Consider the following 12,963-nt stretch of genomic DNA (forward strand, 5'->3'; position numbering starts at 1 on the left):
TTGTGCCTGTGGAAATTCTGCGGGTGAGAGGAGGCAGTTTGTAGGTTGGCTGATATTTTTCTCTTATGCAAATACACTGCTGTTTGAAAAACCTATTTTTTATTACATGTGAAATTCCCAGAGCCGAAAGGCCATGTCTCCCTTCTTTACTGTCCATGGTGCCCAACACATTATGGCTAGGTAGTAAACGTCACATCACTTTCATATGCAGGACTAAGAATGACACTTTCCCAAGAGTCCTGCTTGCTTCTATTTCTCAACAAGTCTCACAAGGTGCATACATCTCCCAAGAAAAGGGAACTGCTGAAGGCCTGCATCTCGTCCCCATATTTCCATTAATGTTGCACTCTCTTCTTCCCTGGGCTAATGGACTCCCCCGCCCCCAACTGTTTTACTCGTTTTTTACTCACACCTGCAGAATTTATATGTGGATCCCTGACACCCTACTTCCTATCATTTTCAGCACAAAATGGGAGCTTCTGATTCTATATATACTCTATGACTGTGTTTGGGAAGCCTTTGATGAGGCCTCACTGCCAGCATGGACATCTTTAGGAGAAAATTTTTGCTTCCATAAAGATTTTTTTTTATAACTTTTGTTTTCCAAGAAATTGAAACAAGATGAATGAATAAGTGTTGATGCTGGCAAATGAAATGATAAGAGGGAATTTTGTTTTATCCATCTTTGTACCACGGTTCATGGCATATGGAAGGCATTTGGAGAATGTGTATCAGAATTATAAGTATTTATATTTCCCCTCAATGATTTCCAAAAGCAATTCAATCATAAGACTTCTATGTAAAACATGAGGTGGGACAATCATTATATCTTGATATATTTTATCAGGCAGGTGCAATGGCTTACCCCAGGAATCCCAACACTTTGGAAGGCCAAGGTAGGAGGATCACTTAAGGCCAGGAATTTTTTATCTTTTTTTTTTTTTTTTTGAGACAGAGTCTCACTCTGTCGCCCAGGCTGGAGTGCAGTGGTGCGATCTCAGCTCACTGCAAGTTCCGCCTCTTGGGTTCACGCCATTCTCCTGCCCCAGCCTCCCGAGTAGCTGGGACTACGGGCGGCCACCACTGCCCAGCTAATTTTTTGTATTTTTAGTAGAGATGGTGTTTCACTATGGTCTCGATCTCCTGACCTCGTGATCCGCCTGCCTCGGCCTCCCAAAGTGCTGGGATTACAGGCGTGAGCCAACACACCCGGCCAAAAAAATTTTTTAATTAACCAGGCATGGTGATATATGCCTGTATTCCTAGCTACTCAGGAGGCTGAGGTGGGAGAATCACCTGAGTCCAGGAGTTCAAGGCTGCAGTGAGCTATGTTCATGCCACTGAACTCTAGCTTGAGTGAGGGATTAAGACCTTGTCTCTAAAATAACTAACTAAACATCCAAATGCTTTTAACAAGAGGAAGAACATAGTTATTTCTTACATATTTAAACTGCTGTGGAAATCTTGATCTTAGGTTGAAGGTTTGAGATCTTACATGTCAGCACTAATTTTACTTTTACATTTTCCTGTTTCACAGAATGAGAATGATATGTTAGAAAGGTTGTTTCAAATATTAGAGATTACAGGGCATCTGCAGTCCTCGGGAATAAGAATGCAGTGTGGATTTCCGCCAGAACCTCTGCAGACTTCTGAGTTTGATTCTCTCGTTTTCCTGACAAGTCTCAATTCCTCCACCTTCTGCAACATGTGAAAGAAATTGATCTGTGCCTGGAAATATTCACACTTATTAAAAAAATACAACTACCAGAGTGTATAAAAAGAGGAGCATGTGCCAATCAGGGCCAAATGTCAGTATTCCCCAAAAAACCTATAAAAAGAATAAAAATAAAATATCGGAAGAAGCAGAAAGTGTTTATAGTGATGACTCAGAGCAGGAGACCAATTTCACAATGTTTCATGTGGCAAGAGCTATATTCACTAAGATTTGGAACTTTCTCATTTTTTTTCTTTTTTCTTTTTAGTTCCTCTTCTGAAAAAAAAATTTTTTTTCTTCAAAATCTGCTTAAGACTCTAGAGAATACTGAGCCAGAAAACAAAATGACTTTTGTTCATTCATTCACTTCTCTATTATGCTGATGTCTTGTTTTTGATGTCTTCTCTTTTTATAAACTGTCAAAAACTAGAACAGCACCTTGTAGCTTCATTTATAGCAAGGTTACAATTAGGAAGTAAACTTATAATTATTTTATGAATAAACTGAATTTTTAAATTTTATATAAAATAAGGTAATTTTATAAGTGAAACAAATTATAAATAATGTATCTGATTATATAAATAACAATATAAATTATATTGCTTTTTAATAATTATTGTATAACAGTATTACACTTGAAATATAATCATATTACATTATGTATTATAGATATTATTGTTACAAGTAATAATAGTGGCCAGAGTGCTAAATTCCTCACCAACCATTCCTCCCCAAATAATTAGTCCAAGCCAACCGAGACCGCCCATTCCCTTTGTACATAACTAATTTCGAAAAGGACTTGTGACTCAATGTTGGTCAATGAGATGACAGGGAAAGTAGACAGAAGGCCCCTGGGAAAGCTGCTTTGCCTCTTAAAAAAAAGGCACTGAAACAAAGCCTGTACCCACTGTAGCCACCTTGTGACCATTTGTGCCACTTTTCATAATACATACATTACATCCATCTCAAATAGATTATGTATATATTCTAGGCACAAGGCATTACTCTGAATATTAACTCATTCAGTTCTCACAAGAACCCTACAGGTAGACAATATAGTTATCCCTATATTCTAGAGGAGGACACTCAGGCACTGAGAGGTTAATTCGCCCAAGGCTACTCACTCGTAACTGGCAAAGCTGGAAACTGAACCCAGGCAGTCTGGCTCCAGCATACATTCTCTTAGCCACGATGACAGGCCAACTCTCCATGGCAGCTGCTCCAACCCCTCAGTATGCTACCTTCCTTCAAAGTATTATTCTTTACTGATGGCCACTAACCCTTTACACTTTTTAAAATGTCCTGCAAGAAAATGGACTCCTGGCCCGGCGTGGTAGCTCACATCTGCAATTCCAGCACTTTAGGAGGCTGGGCCCAAGATGGTCATTTGAGGCCAGGAGTTTGAGACCAGCTTAGGCAACATAATGAGACCCCATCTCTACAAAAAATAATTTGTAAAAAATCAGCCTAGAGTGGTAGCCTGTGCTTGTGGCCCCAGCTACTTGGGAGGCTGAGGTGAGAGGATCGCCTAAGCCCAGAAGTCAAGGCTGCAGGGATGGCACCACTGCACTCCAGCCTGGGTGGCAGAGTGAGGCCCTGTTTCAAAAAAAAAGAAGAAGAAGAAGGAGGAGGAGGAAGAGGAGGGGGGAGGAGGAGGAGGAGGAAGAGGAGGAAGAGGAAGAGGAGGAAGAGGAGGAAGAGGAGGAGGAGGAGGAGGAGGAGGAGGAAGAGGAAGAGGAAGAGGAAGAGGAAGAGGAAGAAGAAGAAGAAGAAGAAGAAGAAGAAGAAGAAGAAGAAGAAGAAGAAGAAGAAATAACAGAAGAAAAGAAAATAGACTGCTTTGGAATTCCCTGAACAAATTACTAGGCTGCTGCAGGGCACAGAACATAGGAGGGAGGGTAGTAAGATTTTGATGGAGGGAGGGAATAAGGTGAGAAGGATCAGAGAGAATGGGGACTGCTGGGCTTCACAAGGGGAGACCTGGGGCAACACCAAAGATAGAATGTCAGGGCCTGGGAGAGAGTAAAGAGCAGAGTGGGAGGGGTGGGAGCAGTCAGCAGTTTAATAATAGCCACAATTTAGTGCAGACCTACTGTATATCTGGCTCCCATACATATTACAGTTTTATAATCAATATATCCTGCAAAGAATACACACCATATACTCGTCATACCCATTTCACAGATACGCAAAATGAGGCTTAGCTGGTGAAAGACAAAACCATTATGCGAATCAGGACTGTCTAACTCTAAAGCCTTGCTTCCGGGGCACCACCTTCCCCACAACCCCAGAGTATAGACTGAACACAAAGGGCACCAGGGAGAAAGTGAGAGAGAAAAAGAGACACTCTAGTTTACAACTTTGCAGAGGACCGTAGTTTTTTCTCAAAATCCATGGCCCAGGGAGACCGCTTTCCTCTTCCCAAGGGGCCTCCAAATGAACAGGTCAAATCTCCAGCTCAAATCTCTCTTTTTTTTTGAAACGGAGTTTCGCTCTGTCGCCCAGGCTGAAGTGCAGTGGCGCGATCTTGGCTCACTGCAACCTCCGCCTCCCAGGTTCAAGCGATTCTCCTGCCTCAGCCTCTCCAAGTAGCTGGGATTACAGGCACCCGCCACCATGCCCAGATAATTTTGTATTTTTAGTAGAGACAGGGTTTCTCCATGTTGGTCTGGCTAATCTCTAACTCCTGACCTCAGGTGATCCACCCGCCTCGGCCTCCTAAAGTGCTGGGATTACAGGCATGAGCCACCGCGCCTGGCCTCAACTCAAATCTTTTAAGGAAAGTTTCAGAGTCCATCTGTCTTAGTTGCTTGCAGTTGCTAGCAAAAGGGAAACTCTTTCCCACTCTACCCCTTAACAACAAACACTGGAAACAACCGAAATGCCTTCATGCTGTCTTAACCAAAACAGAGCTGAGTAGATTTTTTTTTCTTTAACTTTTCCAAAAATAAAAACAAACCACATTCAGTTTCAACCCAATTGTTGGATAAACAAATTATTCCACCCTTCTCCTTCCCACAGCCCTACCAGGATTCATAAGTGAATGAAAACCAGGGAGAGTGGAGAGGAGGAGTTGTACTTTAAATGGTGGAAAAATCAGGGCTCAAGTGTTCAATACGACACATACTATGAAATTGTGAAATATGAGACCATATCAACAGCTGCTGATTTAGTCCAGGATCATTTATGGTGACTTGCTTTTCCATTAAAATTTTAGGATGCTTGAGTATGGCTGCGTCTGTGAGCTTCCGAGCCACGAGTAGAGCAGAAAGAAAACTGAGGCCTGAAATCAGGCTTAACTCCAACATTGGCCATGCCACCAACCTTGGGAGCTTTGGCTCTCACCTGTAAACCACATATAACTCCCACCTCAAAGGGTTTCTGGGGGAATTCAATGAACTAATGGGTGGGAAACCACCTGGCACATAATAGATATCCACAAGGGAGCGTTTAATGGTTTCTTTCCCGTGACTTTCTCTTCACATGGTTTAAAAAAGATCATAATCGGCCGGGCGTGGTGGCTCACGCCTGTAATCCCAGCACTTTGGGAGGCTGAGGCGGGCAGATCACGAGGTCAGGAGATCGAGGCCATCCTGGCTAACACTGTGAAACCCCATCTCTACTGAAAAATACAAAACAAAATTAGCTGGGCCTGGTGGCGGGCGCCTGTAGTCCCAGCTACTCCAGAGGCTGAGGCAGGAGAATGGCGTGAACCCGGGAGGCGGAGCTTGCAGTGAGCCGAGATCGCGCCACTGCACTCCAGCCTGGGCGACAGAGCAAGACGCCGTCTCAAAAAAAAAAAAAAAAAAAAAAAATTCATAATCACATGGAATGTAGTGTTGAACCTTGTTTTTACTGATGGACAGGAAAGACAAGGCAAGAAGGGTCTGACCCAGTGAGAAGTCCTCTTGGCAGGCAGAAGGGAAACGTAGGTGCATGGTGTTGCCAAGGGAGCCTGTGGTTATCATGTATAGTGATGAAGTGTATGAAATCTCCTCAGGTTATATAAAAAGCAGTGACAGCCAAGGAACTCCCTTTCTCGGCATTTAGGAGCCGCACCTGTCTGCCTGGAAGCAGAAGATACAGGGGCCAGATAAAGAGCTACTCTGTGACTTCCCTTCCAGCTGAGTCAGCCTGAGAATCTCTTTTGCACTGAGTTCCCCACATGCCATTTTGACACCGAATTCTTATTAAATCGGAGGCCAGGCGTGGTGTCTCACGCCTATAATCCCTGCACTTTGGGAGGCCAAGGCGGGTGGATCACCTGAGGTCAGGAGTTCAAGACCAGCCTGGCCAACATGATAAAACCCCGTCTCTACCAAAAATAATAAAAAGTTAGCCCGGCATGGTGGTGGGTGCCTGTAGTCCCAGCTACTCAGGAGGCTGAGGCAGGAGAATCACTCGAACCTGGGAGGCGGAGGTTGCAGTGAGCTGAGATCACACCACTGCACTCCAGCCTGGGCAAAAAAGAGCGAAACTCTTGTCTCGAAAAAGTAAATAAATAAATAAATAAAATCAGAAATACCAACTCCATTAGGATTTGTAAAACCACATAAATGAAACTCTCTCCTTAACTTGATGCAAATGGTTTTGGACATTTCAAAGAAATCCCACCGGGGGTACCACGTTCCACTGTTCCCTTGCCCTTCAACTTCCTCCCAGTGTCAGTCCTGTGCCTCACTTAGGAATGTTTGGAAAAGGTGCCTCTGGAAAGACAGCCTCTCACTGGCCTTATTCAGTCGTTCCCCACAGGAAATGATGGAAATTCCTGGCATTCCCATTAGGGAATGGGTCAGCCTTCTGCAGGGCTGTGGTGAGAGGGATGCCTGGAGCCCTCCTTGTTGGAGATAGATGGCTTCAAATCGACACCTTCTCCAAATCAGAAGATGAAGCCAGGCTTCCAGGAAGAGTCCCAGGAAAGGGGAGACAGGCAGCCTGCTCCCTGCAAGCCGAGCAACAAGAAGTAGAGGCATCCAAATGTTTATCTTGAGCGGCTTCCCAAAGAGAGTTTGGCATCCTCTTGGTAAACTCTTTCAATCTCTTGGCATTAAAAGCATACACTCACCATGCGCCTCAGAAAGAACCTTCCTTTCTGGCTATATGGTTAAGCATATCCGTGCTGTGATTTTTCAGAAGCCTCAGTAGTCCTGTATGCTTTTAGACATCAGTTTCTCTAAACCTCTCGGCAAGAAACAGCTCAATAATTTAACTAGAGTCATGAATTTGAAGTTCCATATGTTTATCTCTTTGGAGGCTGGGTTTAGAAGGAGGGGAAGGTGACGGTAAGGCATGAGGCAGGGGCACTGAGGGGCAGGGCTGAGTTCTCTTCAACACAGATTTATCAGGCTGCTTCAACATGCCCGGCACCGTGTGGGCCAAACTGTTAAAAATACACTTGCTAATCTGCAACTATTTTTCAAGGAAAGAAAGGGGAAAGTCAAAGCCTAGCTTATTTGAAGCTACAGCTATAGAGAGGCCTGTGAAGTTGTGGATAAACAAAACTATTCAAGGACATGCTTCAAAGAACACACTTACTGATCTCAAAGGAAAAGGCATCTGATACCCCGTTTTGGACTGTAACCCCTAAATAATTTTTCAAAAATCCTCTTAGAACTCTCCCACTTAGTTTTCACAAAAAAACTTGAATTCTACTCCATAGAGAATGCTTCCTTTTACTTTTTTGTTACTGTTTCACAGTTTGCCATTTTTCAGATCTTTTTCTCTCATAGCTATTAATAATTCCTATCCCTGAGCCCCAAAGAAGCAATTCTCTCAAAGTTTTGTTTGTCAAATACAAACAACAAATGTTCCCAGCTGCCCACAGTTGCTCACTGGAAACCCTTAACTCCACCCGTGATTTTCACAGGCTGAACCATGTATCTCTTGCTCCTCCATCATCCTAGCTTTGGACGTCTATTATCATACCCGATCAGATTCCAAAAATAACAGAAGAGAACCCATTGCGACCAATCAAACAAAGTCAGTCTAGCGCCCCCCAGCGCAGAAATGGAGAATGCAGGCTCCAGAGGGAGGGCCCAGGCCATGGGGGTGGTGCTGCCTCTCTTTCCCTTTCTGCTAAGCATAATAATAAAGGATTCTAGAGCCATGTGTGATGCTTCGAATGAAAACAGTTAACTGGGAAATAAGTAGAAAAATATCACTTTCGTGGTAGTATATATCATATCTATGGAAAATAAAAATTAATATACTGGTACCTCATGTCCCACAAAAGGAATTCTGCCAAATTGTAACTATAGTTACATCCCAATTAGCTCTGCATACTGAGGCCAACAAACGCTGACCCTCAAAGCCTAAGTAAAGCTTGAAAATGCTCACTTAATTAACCCTTCAAAGTCTCCCCTCATTGGCGCTTTTGTTAGAGGAGCAAAGAAGTGGCAAAACCATCAGATCAAACTCCATCTCCTCTTTAGACACCTGCCCAGAACTTTGGGAATGGGGCTGAACAAGCTTGGTATATGGAAAGACTGAAGAAAAACAGAAGACCTGGCTGAGACTAAAATGCAATAATGAATCCCTGAGTAAACAAGGGATGACTGCACCAAATAGAATACCATGCTAGATCACTGGAAAAGATCGTGCATTTTGCTCTTGACTGTAATAATATGCTAAATTTGAAAAAGCACAATATTATTATGTAAACAACCTTGAATTTATGTAGCAAACACCTCTGAATAATAACTCTATATGAATTAACTTTGGAGACAGGCCCACTCAGTAGTGATTTGCTAAAACAATGACCCTTTGCCCTGTGAATAACCGACCTCTGGCTCATCTGTAGTCTTAATTTTGGGCTGTGTTTATCATACTTGCATAAGCAACATATACCTAAAATTAAACAATAACTGAACCCTCTATGTTATCCAGTCTATTTTTGCAACTATAAAAGGCTACAATGTTACCATCTTTAGAAGAAAATCACACCTTTACATTTCTTCAGGAATAAGTTTTCAGGTCTGTCACACTTTGATATTATGCATTGGAGGCACCAAAATGTCGAGAGAGTGCGAATAGCCCCAAATCTCAGGAGAGTGATAATACAGTCTTGTGTTTTTATAGTGTTGTAATTTCAAAGCACTTGTCCATCTGACGTCTCTCTTAACCTCACCAAAGCCCTGTAAGGTAGACTCACCTACCTTGGCAGGTGTCACTCTGCTGGTTGGGCAAAGGCAGCATCTGAGACCCACCGCGTTTAAGTAGCTGGTTTCAAGACACAGGAGTGATTAGGGGCAGGGCCTAGAGCGCTGACACGTCTCTGGACACCTTCCACCTACCATCGTACTATCAACCTGCTGCATGGAAGGGACTTGATCTTCCTTTAATGGTTAAAGTTTAATCATGCCTGAAGAAATGGGCTCTTGGGTTCTGCTGGATTCAATTGGCCACTTCTTAGGAATTGAAAACCCATTTACCTTCTAAAGAATCAGAGTCCTAGCCCTATAACCATGATGAGGCCTCCCCAGTGGAACCAGATTGGGTGTCCAGTCCACTTTAGGGTTGCAGAGCTGCAGGGTCCCCTCCACAACACACAAGTTGAAAGGTCACCTCCACTTCACTTCACTGCTGAGCCCTTCCCCAAAACGACATTCTCCTGAGAGTTAGAAGATCCAGAATCTTCTAACCCCAGCTCCAACTAATTTGCTTCAGCAAGGACTTAATCTATCTGGGCCTCAGCTCCCTTATTGGTGAAAATAAAGGCAGAGTTAAATCATTTCAGTTGGATGTAGTGGCTCACACCTGTAATCTCAGCATTTTGGGAGGCTGAGACTGGAGGATTGCTTAAGCCCAGGAGTTCAAGACCAGCTGGGGCAAGATAGTAAGACATTGTCTCTACAAAAAATTTAAAAATTAACTAGACATAGTGGCACATACCCGTAGGCCCAGCTATTTGAGAGACTGAGGCAGGAGGATTGCTTGAGCCCAGGAATTCAAGGTTACAGTGAGCTATGATTGCACCACTGCACTCTAGCCTGAGTGGCAGAGCAAGACCCTGTCTCAAAACTAAAATAATAAAATAAAATAAAACAAACATCTCAAAGACTCTTCCATCTGCAAAGATCTACTCTGGCCCTATGCTGGATATCCATCACCTTGCCTAGAGGCTGAATCCAAGAATTCTCAGCATCAGGAATGTCTCTTTCATAGACTATTCCAAGGTTTCCCATTTTAATTTCGTCCCTCTCTTCTATTTGTACCGCATGGCATCATTCTCTTCCAGCCTCTGTTTGTGCTAATATTTGTAAGTGGTTATCATGCCTCCTGTGAGTCATCTGTTGCAACTCCCATGCATAACTTAAGCACCATAAATTAAAACCTGTCAGCAATGTGCTTTTTTGTGTGTTTTTCATCTAATCCCCACCCATCTAACTGGTAACATGGCTGATAAATTTATAAAGAAATTTTTCTCAAGGTCACCCTTTCTAAAGAGACTTTCTCTCTTGGTTCTTCATATTTCTACTGAGTTCCAAAATGTGTAGGCATCTCCACATTTATTTTGCCTTATTTTGAAAAGTTTGGTTTTCCTCTTGATTCCTGTCTTTCTGTGTTTTTTTGTTTGTTTTGTTCTCCTTTATAATTCTTGGTTTCATCTTCACTCCTACTGCTGCCTTCAGTGAGTCCCCCCTGGGAAAGGAGAACACAGGGCCAAGGTCCCATCGCAGAAACATGGAATCGTGTAGATGAGGAACAGGAGCACAGAGGAGGGGCGACGGGGCTGCATGCGGCCACTCTGCCGGGAACCAATGCAGGAGAGATGAGCTTGGTGCCTCTGCATTCCTATTTTAAAGTCGTATGTTTTCCCAGAAAGTAATGCAGATGTGTGTGTCCAGAAGGAAAAATGCTAGAGCAACGCGGGAGCCAGAGCAGCTGGGGGTTGTTAATTTTAATCAAAGTCCAGCCAGGATTTTTTTTAAGCAACAGGAAGTAGATTCATTCACTCTCTGTCTCTCTCTCTCTCTCTCTCACACACACACATATGCACACACACACATACACACACACACTCAATCACACACACTCTTTTCTCCCCTATTCTTCTCCATTTCCTCTGGCCAAGCACAGAAACAAGCTGTTGGGAAAATCCTCCAATCCCTAGAACTGCCTTTGAAACTCTGCAATGACCACTGGCATTTCAAGGTCAAAGACAAGCAAGGTCAAAGCAGAGAAGAGCACCCGGTGCAGCAGCCTGGGAGGCAGAGGGTGTGTATGAGTTTCCTACGGCTGCTGTAACAGATTACCATGAACATATTGGTTTAAATAATACAGATTTCTCCTCTTATAGTTCTGGGGGCCAGAAGCCTAAAATCACCTTCAGCCAGCTAAAATAGAAATATGGGAAGCACAGCTCTCCCTCCCGAGGCTCTGAAGGAAGAATCCATTAATGCCTTTGCATTTTTAGCTTCTAATGGCCACCTATATTCCTTGACCAGAGCACATAACAAAAATCTCTGCTTCCATCCTCACATCACCTTCTTTCTGCAGTCACATCTCCCTCTGCCTCTCTCTTACAAGGACCCTTGCGATGGCTTTCAGGGCCCACCCAGGTAACCCAGGATCATCTCCCCATCTCAAGCTCTTTAACTTAATCACACCTGCAAAGTCCTTTGTGCCACATAAGGTAACATTCAGGTTTCAGGATTCAGGGTGCTGTCACCTTTGGGGGCTATTCCCCAGCCACAGAGCACCTGTGTCCAGGCGGATCCCTGGAAGAAGTCTCCCTCTCACTCATCCATGAACACTAGGTTAGGAGTGTAAGGCCTGAGCAAAGATGTTTTCTGAATATCAAAATCGAAAAATTCCAGGTATTTTGCTCCTGTCTTGTCACAGATTTGCCTTTCCCACCACACTTTGTCTAGCAGGCTGTCTCTTTTACATTCAGCAGACCCATAAACATCCCATCACTTCCCCATGCCTGGGTGCAGCTCCTGTCCCATGTCCCCTCAGAACCGTGAGAAACCCTCCCCCGGGACACAGACACTCACTTTCCAACCAAAATTGGACCTCAGAGTCGCAAATACCCATGTGCATAAAGGGCCTGCCAGTGGCCTGCCAATGGCCTCTGAGCGTCTGTGGCTGCATCCCAGGTTGACCACTGAGAAGGAACACAGCTTTGTTAGGACTCACCAAACCGCTTGTAACCGAAGGATTGCACCTCCTCCTCCTCTGCGAAGTCGTCTGTGAGAGAAGAAGAGACACAATGTTAACCCTGGCAAGGGGCACAGAAGCAGAGGGTGGGGCAGGATTCAACCTGCTTCATCGCCCCTCCTTGTCGCAGCAGCTTTCCTTCTGCTGGCGGATCACACCAGGCTTTCTGGAAAAGAGAGCAGGGGTCTCCGCACTGTCCTCTGTTCTTAATGTGACTCCTTCTAAATCAGGTCTTAGCTAAAGTGCAACCCTTCGAGATGCCTTTCTGGACCACCCGGCCACCCCCGTCACGCTACATTAATTCAATGTTTCGCTCTGATATCTTCCTCACACGTGTGCAGGAATTTACTATTGTCATCATGCTTCCTGTGAACAGAAACCTTTTCTGCTCACAGAAATAATCGACCGCCCAAGGGATTAAGTTATCTTTAGGCAACTGATGCTAAAGCCCCTGTTTTTAAATGTCTGGGCTCCAGGGTCATCTCCTTCACTAACTGCTGCCCCTCAGGAGCCAACATAACTCCTGCAACGACAACCAAACCCTTCCCACCCTCCTTCCATTGGGTAACTGGGACCAGCTGATGGTTTCGCAGTAAATGCATTTCAAAAGGCAGCCTTACTGTGGAAATCCCTAAATGTAGACCCACCATGGAAAGAAGAGAGATGTCAGCTGGGCACAGTGGCTCATTCTTGTAATCCCAGGACTTTGGGAGGCCGAGGTAGGCGGATCACCTGAGGTCAGGAGTTCGAGACCAGCCTGGCCAACATGGGGAAACCCCATCTCTCCTAAAAATACAAAATTAGCCAGATGTGGCACATGCCTGTAATCCCAGCTACTTGAAAGGCTGAGGTAGGAGAATCGCTTGAACCTGGGAGGCTGAGGTTGCAGTGAGCCAAGATCATGCCATTGAACTCCATCCTGGGCAACAAGAATGAAACCCCATCTCCAAAAAAGAAAGAGAGAGAGAGAGAGATGTTTTATCACCCAACCTTTCTACCAAAAGACCTAAAATCTCATTCCTAAAGTAGACACGAGATTCCTTATTGCATTTATAAAGAACTGCTCACTTACAGTTCTGCCAGGTAAA

General features: G+C 44.2%; 1 protein-coding gene across 1 annotated transcript in view; it reads right to left on the reverse strand.

Annotated features, from left to right (window-relative positions):
- Positions 1 to 12,963, reverse strand: part of COLEC12 (collectin subfamily member 12) — a 185,163-nt gene that overhangs the window by 152,655 nt on the left and 19,545 nt on the right. The window contains exon 2 of the mRNA XM_007974490.3: positions 11,855 to 11,905. Within this exon, the coding sequence (XP_007972681.1) occupies positions 11,855 to 11,905 (51 nt within the window). The remainder of the gene's footprint in view (positions 1 to 11,854; positions 11,906 to 12,963) is intronic.

The sequence above is a fragment of the Chlorocebus sabaeus genome, chromosome 18, assembly GCF_047675955.1.
Source record: "Chlorocebus sabaeus isolate Y175 chromosome 18, mChlSab1.0.hap1, whole genome shotgun sequence".
NCBI lineage: Eukaryota > Metazoa > Chordata > Mammalia > Primates > Cercopithecidae > Chlorocebus > Chlorocebus sabaeus.